Raw genomic sequence first — 14470 nt, 5'->3', positions numbered from 1 at the left:
ACTACACTCATGAGCGAAGTGTCCTAATTTTGGGCATCGATGGCATTTTTTTTTCTTCTTTAATCGCTTATTGCTCGAAAAGCGAGGTCTTTCGCTTTCGACGTAAGAGAGGTCCATGGGTTCTGGACCTCCTAGCTCGTGTCGTCTTGGAGGACGATATGATGACGAACTAGCTTGAGCCTGTCTCAAGCTAAAGTCCTCCTGTTTTCCGCAACGGATATTGCTTCTTTAAGCATATCCAGTTCCAAGCGGAACAGGTGGGTCTTTACGGGACCATCCGTAAGACCTTGCATGAACACCGTAATCAACGTGTGTTCATGAACTGGGTAATTTGTCATACAACTCGCTAAGAGTCGTATGTGCTGGGCATATGCGCGAACATCACGCTTGCCTTGCTTGAGTTTCAGAAGCTCTGAACGAGCTCTGAACTCTGCCCTTGGCGGTTCAAACGTCTGTTTGCGCCGGGCTTTAAAAGCCTCTAGCGACCCAAAGACATATGGGTCGCGCAACTTAAGGCCCAATGCCCAATGGCACGACCTGCCAAATTTGATTGAGCGAATGCGACTTGCATTTGCTCGTCGACGATATGACGTGCCCTTATGGCATCGTCCAACTCGACAAACCATCTCAAGAGGGAGTCTTCTTCGACTCCCCTATACTTAAAGATGTCAATCCTTAAGGTTTCGGGACGACGCGTGCGCGTCATCCCAGGTACAGGGGTCTGTATCTGTTGTAACCTCAGCAGTTCTGCCTGTTGAGAGCCTTGCTGATTCAGCGAGGCTACCTTCTCCTACATTTCGCCAAGTTCATATTGTATGAACTTGGCGATGGCTGAATGGAGGGCATCTCTATCCAAACCGGACAGCATGGCCAGGATGACATCGTTTCCTACGGTCGAACACATTCGTTCGACCGCACTCCTTTCTATGTCACTTAGAAAGGAGTAGCTTTCACGCGAAATGTGATGCGTAATCCCACTATCATTTAACATGTCCATGTTAGATGAAGGAAAAGTGGTCCTTGGACGGACTACAAAGTGCTACTAGGTGTAACGGGGCACTACGACTTGTACTGCTTCAGTACAAGTCCACTTCACACTGCTTCAGTTGCGAGTGGTGCCTTACGTAACTTCACGTACACTAGTACGTGCAGAGGAAGACCTCTCTTTAAAACAACTAACATAAAGAGGGTTAAATGAAAACTGCATTAAAATAATTGAGTATATCTTTTTTCTATCTGTTAATGCCAACCTATTAAAAACTAATACTAAACATGCAATGAAATCTCATCTGTCTCTCTCTTTGTTTACGTTTACAGCTGATTAGTCTGCGGGATAAATAGATATAATGGCCTCTACCTATTTATGGATAAGATTTCTGAGCATTACTATATAAAGTAATGTTCTCCAAATATTATCTACCTTTTAGATAATGTATTAATTAACAACCATTAAGCGTTAATTTCATGTAACGATACACCCCGTTACATCTCCTCCATGGCAGATAGTAACATGCTCACGATTTTGTCATTGGGCATGAATCGATCTTGGTCGCACATTTGTGTTGACTATGCAGACGTTGTTGACGGTTTGAAATCCAAACACAACGTACCCATCCTTCATAATCGTTTCTGTGTCATCATCCATGTCCACAAGTTTGCAACCAATCTTCTTCAGCAGACCGTAGAAGATCATTTCCTCTTACAGGAGATCAGCAAAGAAGTACAAAATTATTATCTTTTTTAAGTTTGACTTAAATAGTTCCAATAATACCAAATTTGAAATTATTGATGCAATAAGAGATTAGCTCTATTGATTAGTTAATTTAAGTCTTAATTAATTCTGCCAATCGTTTCAAGACACGATTGTGCGATGCGCAAGAGCGCCATGCTTAATCAGATATTAATATAAAAGTTCAGTAGTAGATAGAAGATCGTTACGTGAAAAACTAATTGTATTAATACAGTTTTACATTTTCCCTAATTCTAATCCTTTGAATTACATTTTGGTAGCTAAGGGTCCTTAGCTACCTAGAAACCTTCCATTTAACTCTTGTGCACGTGAGGTTTTGAGGCATTTAACATACACTGTAATCAGTGTAAGGTCAACTAGTACTTACAGTACTAGTGAAAGGTGCCCGTTAGACCTGGTAGCACTTCGTAGTCCTTTTAACGGCCCATGCACGTTCCATCCAACAAGGACATGTTGGATGAAGAAGGAGGGAGCTTCCAGGCCCCTCAAGAAGGTTATCACATAAAGCGTGAGAGGTTTCCTCAACTGAGTGACCTCGGACGGAGAGCGATTGAACGAATGAATTCGGTCGTAGGCGGGCCAGCCGTTGGCGCTATGCTGTACACCCTGGGCAGAGATGAACAGCATGCGGCCATAGCCGACTTCATTCAACGCGAACTCGACGAAGAGAAAGTAACGTTGCTTCGTCAGCAAGGCTGTCAACACACAGAGGTGTTGAGAGAACAGGGTGCTCAAAAGTTGGAATTGTTGAACCAGCAGCATGAATAATCTGCTAATGGGCCGACGCTTCCGAGTCGACCTGTAAGCTTAAACATAGAAAAATCTAAGTTTAAGGCAGTTGAAGGCGGCTCCCTCTCGAGATGGTTCGTCGAGTTAGACGACGCCATAGAAACTCGTCGTACCAGGGCTGATGCGACGAAAGTCGAAAGTGAAATTTGGCATGTCCAACTTAGCCGGACGTGCCAAATCTTATGCCCTGGGGCTCAAGCTTCACAAACTATTCGTCTTTGGGTCCTATGAGGTCTTCAAGACCAGGCTCAGACATACATTTGAGCCGCTACGTGCAAAATTTAAAGCTCGAGCCGAGCTCCTGGATTTGAAGCAGGGCAAGCGTGACATTCACGCTTATACCCAACATATCCGCTACCTGGTCAGTTGTATCGTGAGTCATTGAATAGATGAACAAACACAGGTAACTGTGTTTATCGAAGGAATTGCAGACGGACCTGTTAAGACCCACCTGTTCCGGCTAGAATAAGAGTCGCTTGACCAAGCAATCTCTATAGCGGAACAGGAGGACTTTAGTTTTAAACAGGCTTTGTTTCACTCGGGTGTTTATCGACCACCGAGACGACAAGATAACGAAGGTCCAGAATCCATGGATTTCTCGCATATAGAGAGCGAGAAACCTTGCTCTTCGAGTTACGAACGATTACAGAAATGTCAATGTTGTCAAAAAGTGGGCCACTACGCCTATGAGTTTAGTAACCCACGGTCAGTGCATAAAAGCACTGAGCGAAAAGACCGACTTTTCGCTAAGAACTGCGAAAAAAGCGGATCCAACGCCGTTGGAAAGCGCAACGGCGAGGTCGATCGTCAAAAATCGGTCGGGGTCAGTAGGTGTGGAGCGCTCTACTGATCCAGCAACGTCAAAAGAATTTGCAGGTCTCTTGACGAAGTTGCTCCTCACACACAAACATTGTGTGTAACTGTTCCAGGAGTTGAGGTCAATATCATCACCTTGAATAATAAAAATGTCACATAAGTTGCTACTTAAGTCCCTAGTTGATTGCGGGGCGTCAAATGATTTATTCGACACCAATCGCTAGAAGATCGCAGGCTCAAATTTATTGAGCGCGATATCCTTAACGAAGATGACATCGCGCGTAGCTTGGCGCATCTGAAACGGTTCAAAAACGTGTAGTTGGTATCCAATACACGATAAGGGTGTATAGTACGATGCTGATTTCATCGTACTAGACTTGGATAACACTTTTGATGTCATCCTTGGATTATCATGGCTCAGAAAGTACGCGCCATGTATAAATTGGCAGATTGGCAGCATTAAGCCGTAACGATGCCTGTCTCTTGTTTATAAGATGGTGTGTACAGCCTTCGGAATTTGACTAAGAAATGTGTTGAGTATTCACACTGAGATTTTGTGCAATCATGCTAACGACCGAACCACAAGTGAGGCCATCGCACTCGCTCGTAGGACACCCATACGCTTGTGAACGCTCCAAGACGTTCATCAGTTGAAGCACAGGCAGCGTCGAAGTTCGACCACTCGAATAAATTAAGTGGTACGAAACAAGGATGCTGACTTGAATAACAACACCCAGGCAAATTTAAAACGCCCGTCTAGAAGAGACAGTGCGAAAGTCCTAGATCAACTGGCGAGTCAATCGTAGATGATCTCGCTGTGGTAGCGCAACCACAGCTAGAGGCAGTTGGGAGGATACTCTTCAAATAATTTCTGTGGGAACAAGTCTCCGGAAACCTCTGGTCAAAGGTCCCAGGTACCTTTGGATATAAGTTTCAAATGAGAAACTGAGACAATTAATGTATTGCGAAACAATGAATCAAGTGTAGGCGCTTATACACTTGATCTATTAGCGCCTCCGAAGTCACTTCGAAGATAACTCAATTGCCAACGTTAAAACCGAAACGGTTCTTACGTGATCTGCGAAGTGGCCAAGTCAAGCAGATCTGCGGACTTGTCACAGAAGACAACTAACTACGTGGCCGATATTCGGTCGGCATTAGCATTTCGTGAAAACGAACGGATTATCAGTAGCTCAACGATGGATGAAAGTGTACTCGATGAGAAGACTTGGATTGAACGTATTACGTCCCAATCCTGGAAGTCTTTGATGGAAAACCCTTTATATAACGAAATAAAGAAACTTAAAGATGTTTCCTGAATTTTTACCGTGCGAGTTGCCTCAGGGTATCGGCACTCGACACGAAATTGACCTAATTCCAGGTTTGAAATACTGTGTCATGAAGCAACGGCGATTTCCTCATGAACAAGTAATAGCGATCGGCAAATTCTTTGCCGAACGCTTAGCAGCGGGCCATGTGAGGAAATCAATTTTTCCATATAGCTCTCCGACCTTCTGTGTGTGCGTAAAGCAACAGGAGAATGGCGGATAGGCATTCAATAAACTGAACGCTGCGGCAGTACCAGCTCAAACGCCGATACCACAAAAAGACGTTATCATTGACGGTATGTCAAAGAGTACTTTCTTTTCGTCAATGGATCTGATGGATAGATTTTATCAGATCCTGATGCGTGAACAAGATATTTCGTTCACAGCAGTAAGCATCCCAAGCGGTATGCTATGTAAGTGACTTGTCATGCCACAAAGACTTAGTAATGCCCCTGCGACATTTAACCGATGCGTGACCAATCTGTTGAGATCGGTGGGGGATTTTGCACCGAGCTGATGAAGCCTCGCCTTCAAGTTGCTTAATGGCCGCCTGGTTGTTGACATGCATCAACATGGGTAAGGCCGGCGCCATGCCGATTTCACCCAACAACTCCCTCCCGCCGAGTAAATTCGCGTGATGCCTCGAAAGCAGCCACAAATTTTGCCTCCATAGTTGACAATGACATACTGCCTTGTTTTTTCGCGCTCCAGTTCACTGACATGCCGTTAAGCAAAATGACGCTTCTAGTTAACGACTTGCGGTCCTTCTTGACACTAGCGATATCTGCGTCGCTGTATGACTCAAGCGTCGGAGTGTCACGATCTTCGACCCTTGGATTCATCTTCAACTTTAGTCCTTGAGTGCCTCTCAAGTAGCGAGCAATTCTCTTTGCCAATTTTCAGTCGTGAATACGTGGCTGGTGGGTTTGTCGCGTCGCTTTTTGCACAGCAAACGCTACATCTGGCCTCGTACAACGCGCCACCCATAGTAGACTACCAACAAGCGACTGGAAATTCTTGATTGATGGCCTTGTAGCAGTGCTTGTTGCCCCGAGCAGCGCACTGTCTTCTTCTTGCACCTCATAACAGTCTGCCCCAATCAGAGCAAGGGTCGAATTCGCTTCATGAAGTCCGTGTTCGCGCAGTAGGTTCTTTATAGCCTCTTCCTGATCCAGAAGATAGGAGTCATCATCGTCAAGTGCCACTCACATACCCCGAAACTTCAAAAGACGTCCTAAAACCTTGATCGATAGCGAACCAAGGCTGACGAAGGAATTTCCGACTACCACAACGCTAGTGCCGGTCGCAAGCAATCATCGACATACACGTTACACCACGACAACATCTCACCGTCTTGCTTGCGGTACAGACACATGTCCGCAACACATTTCTCAAAACCAGCCTCCGTGAGTCGCGTGTGTAGAAGCTGACTCCATAGGCGCCCCGCTTGCTTTAAGCCGTACAGCACCAAATCATTGTTTCTTCTCGCACCGAGACGCATGAGCGTCTTGTACTCGACGCCCATGCCTTGAGGGGCTTGCAAATCAATGTCAAAGTGGGCTTCTTTGTCCGCCTTGACATAAGCATTAGGAATATTCCCGTGCTTTGCCGGCTTCCACGTCGCCGCGAGTGCCAGTATCACTTTCTCTGTCGACATATTCATGACGGCAGCGAAAGTGAGACTGTAGTCTACGCCTAGAACTTGCTCGTTGCCGCACGCAATCAATCTCGCCTTGAGCCCTTCTATGTCCCCTTACGCGTCCGTTTTGGTTTTATTAACCCATTTCGTGTGTAAAACGTTGCAATTGGCAGAGCGCTTTATCAGCTTCCACACACCGTTGTCTTGAAGAGCCGTCAGCTCTTCGTGCATTGCCTTCTTCCAGGCCTCACGCATTGAGCTGCGCATAGCTTCGCCGTAATTGTTCGGATTCCCTCTCGAAGACGTAACTCACAACGTCTAAAATTTGAGCCGACTCCGCCTGGTCGCTGGCTTAAGTTTCACGTATCGACCTTGATCTCGCGCCATCCGCCTCACGCTTCCAAATCTTCTTTTCCTTGTGAGCGCTCTTGAGTATTTTTCCTGGACTTGCGACTTCACTCGTAATCACTTGATTCTCATCATACTTTAATGAGCGCTGCAGCTGAATGTCTTGCTCCGCATTGAGCGTCTCGATGTTCACGACGTGCTGAGTCGTCACCACCTTGTTTTCCTTTTGTAATGACACACGAAATCCCTTGGTTTTGCTGCTGATTCAAATGATTACTCCGACTTGCGATCGCTGTGCCAGTGAGTTCTTCTGCGGGTCCCTGTACACAGCGCATATGCTCCCAAACACAACGATCTCTCGATGATCGGGCGCTTTCATCGTCAAAATCTCGATTGGCGATGCTCGTCCTGTATTTGATCGCGCCGGGCTTCTATTCAGGATGTAAGCAAAGTACTCGACTGCGTCTCCCCAGAACTTAAGAGGGAGTTGACTTGCGAAGATCATACTGCGTGCCATGTTAAGTATCGTCCGATGCATGCGCTCAGCTTTGCCGTTGGACGCCTGGTTCTGTGCTACGCTTATTTGCCGCGTAATTCCTGTGCGCTGGCAGAACTGCTTGACATTCTTATACTCGCCACCTCCGTCCGTTCGCAAGATGTGTATCTTGCACTCGAACATGCGCTCGAAAACCAGCACTAAGTCCTCGAATCTTTTCTTAGCCTTGTCCTTCGTCGGTGCTAGAAAAACGCGACAGTAGTTCGACTTCGGTCGACGAAGTTAACCAGGTAGCGGTTATGAAGTCGATGTCTTGGAGTTAGCGGACCTTTCAAAACCGAGCAAATCACTCCGCCGATCTGATCAATAGGCTCGTTCTTCCGGTGTCCGTCCGAGACTGTTTGTTCGTCGTCCGCTTCCCTTGTTTGCACGAACTACAAACGGTCCGATTGTGGTTTGTAATCTTGATACCCGAACCAGGTGTCTTCGCCATTCGTTCAATCGTGTCAAGGGACAGGTGTCCCATACGTGCATGAAAGTGCATTAGTGATCCACTCTGCACATCGTCTGCTGGCATGCTTGACCCTGCGTCGAATATCACCGCCATTAAAACATCTCTTGGATTCTTTTGTTCCACCGGCGTCACTGATGTTTTGACGTACAGCACGTTCGTCTGTATGCTGACGTCAAATGCGGTCTCCCCATCACTGCGTCGCACTAAGGAGCGATCTGATCTTCTGTAGACGAGCCCAAATCCTTTTTGCTCGAAAATTCCGTACGATTGATGTAGCGCGCAAGCTGCGAATCGCTGGCGTCACAGACCACATGAAAAGGAAGAAAGTCGGTCTTTGTCAGCAATCGCCCGGATTGACGATTGCATCAAGCTTTTCTTAATACCCTCGAAGGAAACGCTGACAATCAGCGTTCCATAACCACTTTACATTTTACTTCAACAAATAAAAAAGATGAACTGGTTTTTCAGCAGAATCGCGTGAGAACTTGTGCAGGTACCCGCTAAGCCGAAGAACTTCCTAAGTGGCACAGGCCAAACTTGATCGCGTTGATCTTTTCTGGATCCGAGGGTACACCGTGTTTACCCACGACGCACCCAAAAAGTGGTATTTCGCTTGCTGCGAATATGCACTTCTTGAGATTTGCATACAGAATACAACTTGTGCTAACGCTCAAGTATAAGAACCTTTAGGACGTGGCTTTCCGTCCATGGCTCTGCTTTGAAGGTAGAAGTCATCAGAATAATCAAGGCCAAACACAACGACGTGCGGCTCAAGCTCGTGCTATGCTATGCTATTCGTACTATGCTAGGCGCGGCATCGTTCTCGCGCAATACGTACGCTCGGAAGAAATGCTTGCGGACTTGCTCACGAAAGCATTGGACCCACCGAAGCTCGCGATAATACGCGTACTTATGTGCTTGTCGTACTAGTCCAAGGATCATGCAATTGACAAGGATGCAAGGCGATGAGGTGCAAGTGGCGTTGGTGATGTGTTGATAGTGCGCTCAAGATAGCTGCATCCGAGGAGGAGTGTTAGAAAAGGTGAGGACAGGCGATGGAAGTAATTCCAGAAAGGCTTATGGGCGTAGTGAAACGGCTGTTAGATCTCGGCGTGGATGGATGGGCAACGGTTGCACGCTGTAACAAAATCCGGGTAGAGGTAGAGAAGAAGTCAGTGTGGAAAGCATGACTAGGAGCAAGTAGACGAAAAGCAGTGCTAGTAAGAACAAACATAAAAGAATTTAATTTGCCCTCATCTGCCCATTATCAAATTCCTTCATGGAATTAGGTAGCTCCGCTAGATTTTCGATATTGGGCTCTTGGGGCGCTACTTGTTTGTCAAGTCAAATCGTGGCCTTTTCCTGATTTCGGCCGAAAACATTCTTTCATACCTATAACGAAGAGGTGTTTAACGGCAAAAGTAGGTAATTATCGCAATTGTAGATAATTGCCCAATGTTAAACCTTGTCGTTTTCAATAAGTCCAATGGCAGCGACACCGGATCAAGACAAGGTGGCGCCGTGGGGCCGATTCACGCTCATCACGAAGCATCCAGCAGAGGATAGTGACCACATTTATTTCCGGAACAAAGTGACCACGATCGGACGCAACAAACGCCGCTGTGATATTGTAATCAACAAGCTTTTCATCAGTAGTGTGGTAAGATAAAGCACACTGATCTTTATCAAGCTCCAACTATGAACTGTGAGGCTGTGCGTCTTAACAATAATCAAGCACTTTAGCTGATTTGTCACTTGCTTGTTTGGATGGTCTAGCATTGCGTAATTCAATTGGATGCCGCAGAAGACAACAACGAAGAACCAACTGTCAAACTTCATGACAATAGGTTTGCACTATGCCATAAGCTTGGATCCTTTTGTCAAAAGAGCTAGTCACAATTTAACAAAAGCAAATTATTGATGCAAATTTTAGCCGCAATGGTATCTGGGTGAATGCGGATCGTGTTGGTAAAGGGGCCTCGGTGACGTTGGGAAAAGGATTTACGATTCACTTTACGAAACCTAATTCAACTCCTGCAGGTGCGAGTAATCCGAACAATCTACGCTGCATGTGCTCACCTATTTGCGATCATGCTATCATTGCGTATGCAGGAGTTTCTCCAATGGCATTCAAGCTTGAGATTCTCAAGTACGTATTAAACCCAATTGATCCGACGATCTTTTGTATTGACGTTTTTTTTGCTGCATTCTTTTGTAGTTCGAGTCAAGCTGTAGTAGCCTCAAAAGCGTCAAAAGACATTAATGTTTCTTGTGTCGCGAATGAATCCGTTGAAATAACCCAGCCGATCGCTGCGTTAGAAGCGCCATCTTCGTTGGAAAAGAAACGCAAGCGAGAGACTGCAGATGCTTCTGCTGGAACGGTTGCGGTACAGGAACTAACGAGCCAATTGGTAGCTGCTGAATCTCAAGCCAGGACTACGGAACTCAAGCTACATGCCGCAACATCGCGTATAACAGCTCTTAGTGACGAATTGGAGCATCTCAAGCGGGAAAAGCTGGACAAATTGGCGCAAGAGAATTTGAGTTTAAAGGACAAATTGGAAAAAGCCACCAAGGCAACTTTTCAATTAACGTCCGATTTGGTTTTGAAAGACGAAGAAACGGAATGTCAAATCAACGATTTGAAGAAACGTATCGAAACAGTTAATAAGGCCAATCAAGCGTTAAAAGAAGAGGTCGCCGCGATGGACAAGGCAACAGCGTTAAAGATCCAGGAAGCCATCCGTAAAAACAGCGAAAGCGATGAATTGCGAATAGCTGAAGAAGTTGCAACGAAAGTAAAAGTAGATACTAAGAAATATCAACAAAGGATTGAAGCCGAGGTCTTTGAAGAGCGGAGAGAAATGAGTGAAAAGATGGCCATGTACGTTAATGAAAATGAAAATCTACAGTCTACGCTTGATGCAAAGGAAGAAATGCTTGCTAAAAGCAAGGAAGAGATTACAAGTTTGCTGGAAAAAGTCGCGGAGTTAGAAACGAAGGTTGGCAGTTTGATGGCAACGGAGAAAGAGATGGTGGACAATGAAGAAAAGAATAAAAAACTGGAAGAGCGACTTCAAATAGTAGTCACGAAAGAGACACAGCTAGCTGAATGCAAAAAGAAAATTGATAAACTGGACAAGAATATTAAAAAGAGCAATGAAGAGAACTTGGAGATTGTTCAGCTTCTTGCAGCAGCCGAGGAAAAGGTACTTGTCGCTGAAAACAAAGCTTCTAACGCTACGATTGCCGCGGCTGCTGCTGAATCGAATCGAGAAGCTGATGCGCTCAAGCTGCAGGAGTTGCAAAAAGCTGTGACATTGCTACGTGAAGAGCTTTGGACTTGTCGTACTCAACTTGCAAGTCAAGAAGAGGTGTGTCATTTTTTTTTTTTTTTTCACAAATCATTGATTACATTGTATTGATTAGCAGCTTCATCATCAAAAACCCATTAGTATATTAGCTACAACAACAACGGCTTCTCCAGTACCTTTATCAAGTATGGCTCTCGACAGGTGCGTCATCATCGTTATGGCTATTAAAAGAGTGTATGAATGCAATTCTAATAGGTTGTGATGTAATCAGCAGTGCATCTGAGGAAGACAAAGAGGTTCTGCGTGCTCAACTCGTCAAGGCGTTAAGTTTATTTGCTAAAGTACAAGCTCTTGGTCTTGAAGGTGCAACTCTACTCACTAATTCGAAAACGGTAGACCCTGATGAGGTAGACTGTCCTCGCACAATGTCGAATTTGCCGTTGACGTCGATTACAAATGCTCCTCTGCAACAAGTTACCAAAAGTTCCATCGATCCTGTCAATATTTTCAATCCAGAGGCTGCAACCAACTATACAACGACCGAATCTAGTCAAGTGATAGATGCTGTTCATGACAGCGCAGCGGAGCCCAAGGAGTCGTCGTCAATATTGAATGGCGATAAGAAACCTCCATTGGAGCAAATAGCACAATTCGCTATAACGAAAGAAGCCATTGCTTTGTCGACACTCGTTGCATTGCAATCGGTCGACAGTAGCTCCAAGGAATCTCCTAGTAATGCCGGCAGATTAGATTCTCATGGTAAAAGTGAGGGCGATTGGGAAATGCTGTAGTGAGGATTCTGGGTATGAAAGTTTTAACCAATCAGCAACTTTATTGTCGGATATTTCGACAATTAACAAATCATTGCTTCGCATTGCCACATATTCATCATGCTTCGTACCGCTTTTCGATTGTCTATTACCCCGCGTCGCGTAACCACTTTTGTATCGCGTAGCTTTGCTTCGTACCCTCCTCATGAGGTTGTCGGTCTCCCTTGTACGTTATACTATAATGTACTTACTAATCCAGTTTAATGGAAACGATAACTTTGTGTAGCGCTGTCCCCGACCATGGAGACGGGAAATATGTCCAAGTGGAACATCAAGGAGGGCGATGCCATTAGCGCGGGTGACATTGTGTGCGAAATTGAAACCGACAAGGCCGTTGTCGACTACGAAGCCACGGACGACATGTTCCTCGCGAAGATTCTCATTCCCGAGGGAACTGAAAACGTTCCGGTTGGGCAGCCAATGATGGTCGTGGTTGACGAAGAAGATTCGCTCGCGGCTTTTGAGGACTTTAAGCTAGAAGAAGCTTCAGAACCCCCTGCTGCACCTTCTCACATAGAGGCAAAACCCGCGCAGAAGGAGAACGTGCCTATGGATATGAAGGCACAAGACGGTCCAAAGTCTCTAGAAACCAAAACGACAAATGTATCTGAAGCTTCCTTCCCCCCACCTCACGTTGCTGCACCTATAGCCAAGACTACTGCTTCTTCTTCAACTCCTTCTACAGCATTTCTAAAGGAGAGTTGGGGCTTTAACATGAAGAACAGTGCGACTTCTACGAGCCTTCTCAAGAGACAGCAAGCATATATTGCCCAGTACGGCCTCACGGGCATGACGCCCGTGGTTTTGCCTGAGACGAAGAATTAAAGAGTCTTAAGCTTTATTTGAACATGACTTTTGGCAATAAGTACGCAATTTTTGCTACCTCTGGAAAAGCAAAATTGCGAAAATAGACTTGCCATTGCGTTATAAAGTGTATCGATTTAAGTCCTTTTATAAAACCTTTACTGCGGGACGGTAATGTTCATGGAGTGCACCCTTTCAAGGTGGCTCAGCACGCCAAAGGCGTCCACCGTGAGGAAATCAAAGAGTCCTGGATGACTCGCATCCAGAGCCTACAAAATAATATCACTCTCTTATTAAAAACATGGCAAGGACTTCTCGTACAATACTAAAGACGCACCTGGTACTCATTCAAATCAATGACACCATTATGATCCAAATCCGCATCCGTATAGGTGTTGTCGACAATATGAGCCAATTGAGCCTCTGTTAATGAGATTTCTAGCTCTGCGCATCGATTCCATACCCATATTACGATCGTTATTGAACACAGTATCGATGCAATTAATTACGTACCGTTGCATTCCGCAAGACACGAACGTAGCAGCTCGGTCGTCATTTTCTTGGTGATAAAGCCCGTGCCCTCGGGGTCAAGTAGGTAAAAAGAGAGTCGAAGTTTTTGTTCTCGTGCAGCCTTCGGACTGAGCAAGGACAAGCCCTTCATCAAGTCCTCAAACGTCACCTAAATCAAACATAGAGCCACCAATGAGATCGATGATCTTTGCAACACCATGGCACCTTTTCCCTCACGTGTCCCTTTTTGTTCATGTCAAAGATCGCGTAGAGACGATTGACATACAAGCTAGAAGTGCTGCCATCACCGCCAGCTAGGAATCGAAAGAATTCATCTTTATGAATGACTACAGCATCGTTTTCGTGCTGGTTCAAGACTGCTGCCAGATGCTTGCGAATGGAAAGCATCTCGTGATGCGTGAAGACAGAGGACACTGATACATCTGCTAGCTTCAGCTCCAGATGCGAAGGCGTCGCTAGCGGAGGCGGAGATGATGTCGTAGGAGTTTTGGACGGTGCAATTGGAGTAGGTACAGTAGATACCGCCGCATTCGTTGGGGCACTGCGCGGAGGTGGTGTCTGTTTAGCCTGCTTATTGCCCATGATCGAATAAGATGAGAATTACATTAAATTAATTATTAACAGTTTTCATAATGCATTCGATTTCATTAGCACTCATTTGTCCACACCTACAATAATGGAGGACGACTTTGCGCAACGAGTGGCAGCAGTCGACTTGCATTGATCGGTCTAAAATGTTGCGCGGCATGACATCCGATAGCTCCCGCAGCTTCCTTCCCGACCGCTAGTATATATGTAGAAAAATGTGTCTAAATGTAGACAATTCCTGATCATGTATTAAATATACGGTTATTCAGAGCGGCGTGCGCAGCTTGGAGAAGCCCTTAGCCACGCGCAGTGGAATAACACTGTACCATAACAATCTCTCCTATAGTTTTGCTAGAACCTCGATGATCGCAGCACGATTATCTTGAGTGTAGTCAGAAATAATACATTTACACATCTTCTACGCATTCATGGCGCAATTAGTAGTGTGTTCACGGCTACGTAATTTAATGGAAATCGAAGCCCAACAAGCTGAGGATTCCGGATTCAATAGAATTTACGCAACACTAGAGTGCTGATAAACAATGAATAATTTCTCCAAGTTGCAAATTTGAAGAGAAAAATGCAGCTGTGGGCAAGCTGCACGTCTCTCTCGAGCACGATGCCGTCAGCAATTATATCTGATTGATAAAGCCGTGGCTGCTGGCTAATATTTTTTTAGCTAATTTAGAATTGAGCTACAGAATATTTGTTTACTTTGAAATA

At 45.4% G+C, this 14470-nt stretch overlaps 3 protein-coding genes across 3 annotated transcripts; 2 read left to right on the top strand and 1 right to left on the bottom strand.

Moving 5' to 3' along the window:
* Window positions 1-9166: 9166 nt before the first annotated feature.
* CCR75_005129 (uncharacterized protein) lies at window positions 9167-11855 on the top strand (the record flags this gene model as incomplete). Its single annotated transcript, XM_067963212.1, has 6 exons — window positions 9167-9340; window positions 9457-9527; window positions 9614-9829; window positions 9899-11054; window positions 11113-11195; window positions 11266-11855. 6 exons carry the CDS (start codon window positions 9167-9169, stop codon window positions 11783-11785), a joined length of 2220 nt encoding a protein of 739 aa, XP_067814787.1. The 3' UTR covers window positions 11786-11855.
* Window positions 11856-11884: 29 nt separating this feature from the next.
* On the top strand, window positions 11885-12649 carry CCR75_005128 (uncharacterized protein; the record flags this gene model as incomplete). Its single annotated transcript, XM_067963211.1, has 2 exons — window positions 11885-11990; window positions 12051-12649. The coding sequence occupies 2 exons, from the start codon at window positions 11885-11887 to the stop codon at window positions 12647-12649; spliced, it is 705 nt and encodes a 234-aa protein (XP_067814925.1).
* Window positions 11917-14228, bottom strand: CCR75_005127 (uncharacterized protein). The gene is made up of 6 exons (XM_067963210.1): window positions 14074-14228; window positions 13376-13985; window positions 13142-13307; window positions 12966-13072; window positions 12058-12897; window positions 11917-12000 (listed from the first exon to the last, which is right to left on the bottom strand). Exons 2-5 carry the CDS (start codon window positions 13739-13741, stop codon window positions 12787-12789), a joined length of 750 nt encoding a protein of 249 aa, XP_067814927.1. The 5' UTR covers window positions 13742-13985; window positions 14074-14228; the 3' UTR covers window positions 11917-12000; window positions 12058-12786.
* Between the last annotated feature and the right edge of the window lie 242 nt (window positions 14229-14470).

Source organism: Bremia lactucae, linkage group LG3, assembly GCF_004359215.1.
Source record: "Bremia lactucae strain SF5 linkage group LG3, whole genome shotgun sequence".
Lineage (NCBI taxonomy): Eukaryota > Oomycota > Peronosporomycetes > Peronosporales > Peronosporaceae > Bremia > Bremia lactucae.
The sequence above is the reverse complement of the archived record's forward strand: the minus strand, read 5'-3'. Positions and strand labels throughout refer to the sequence as shown.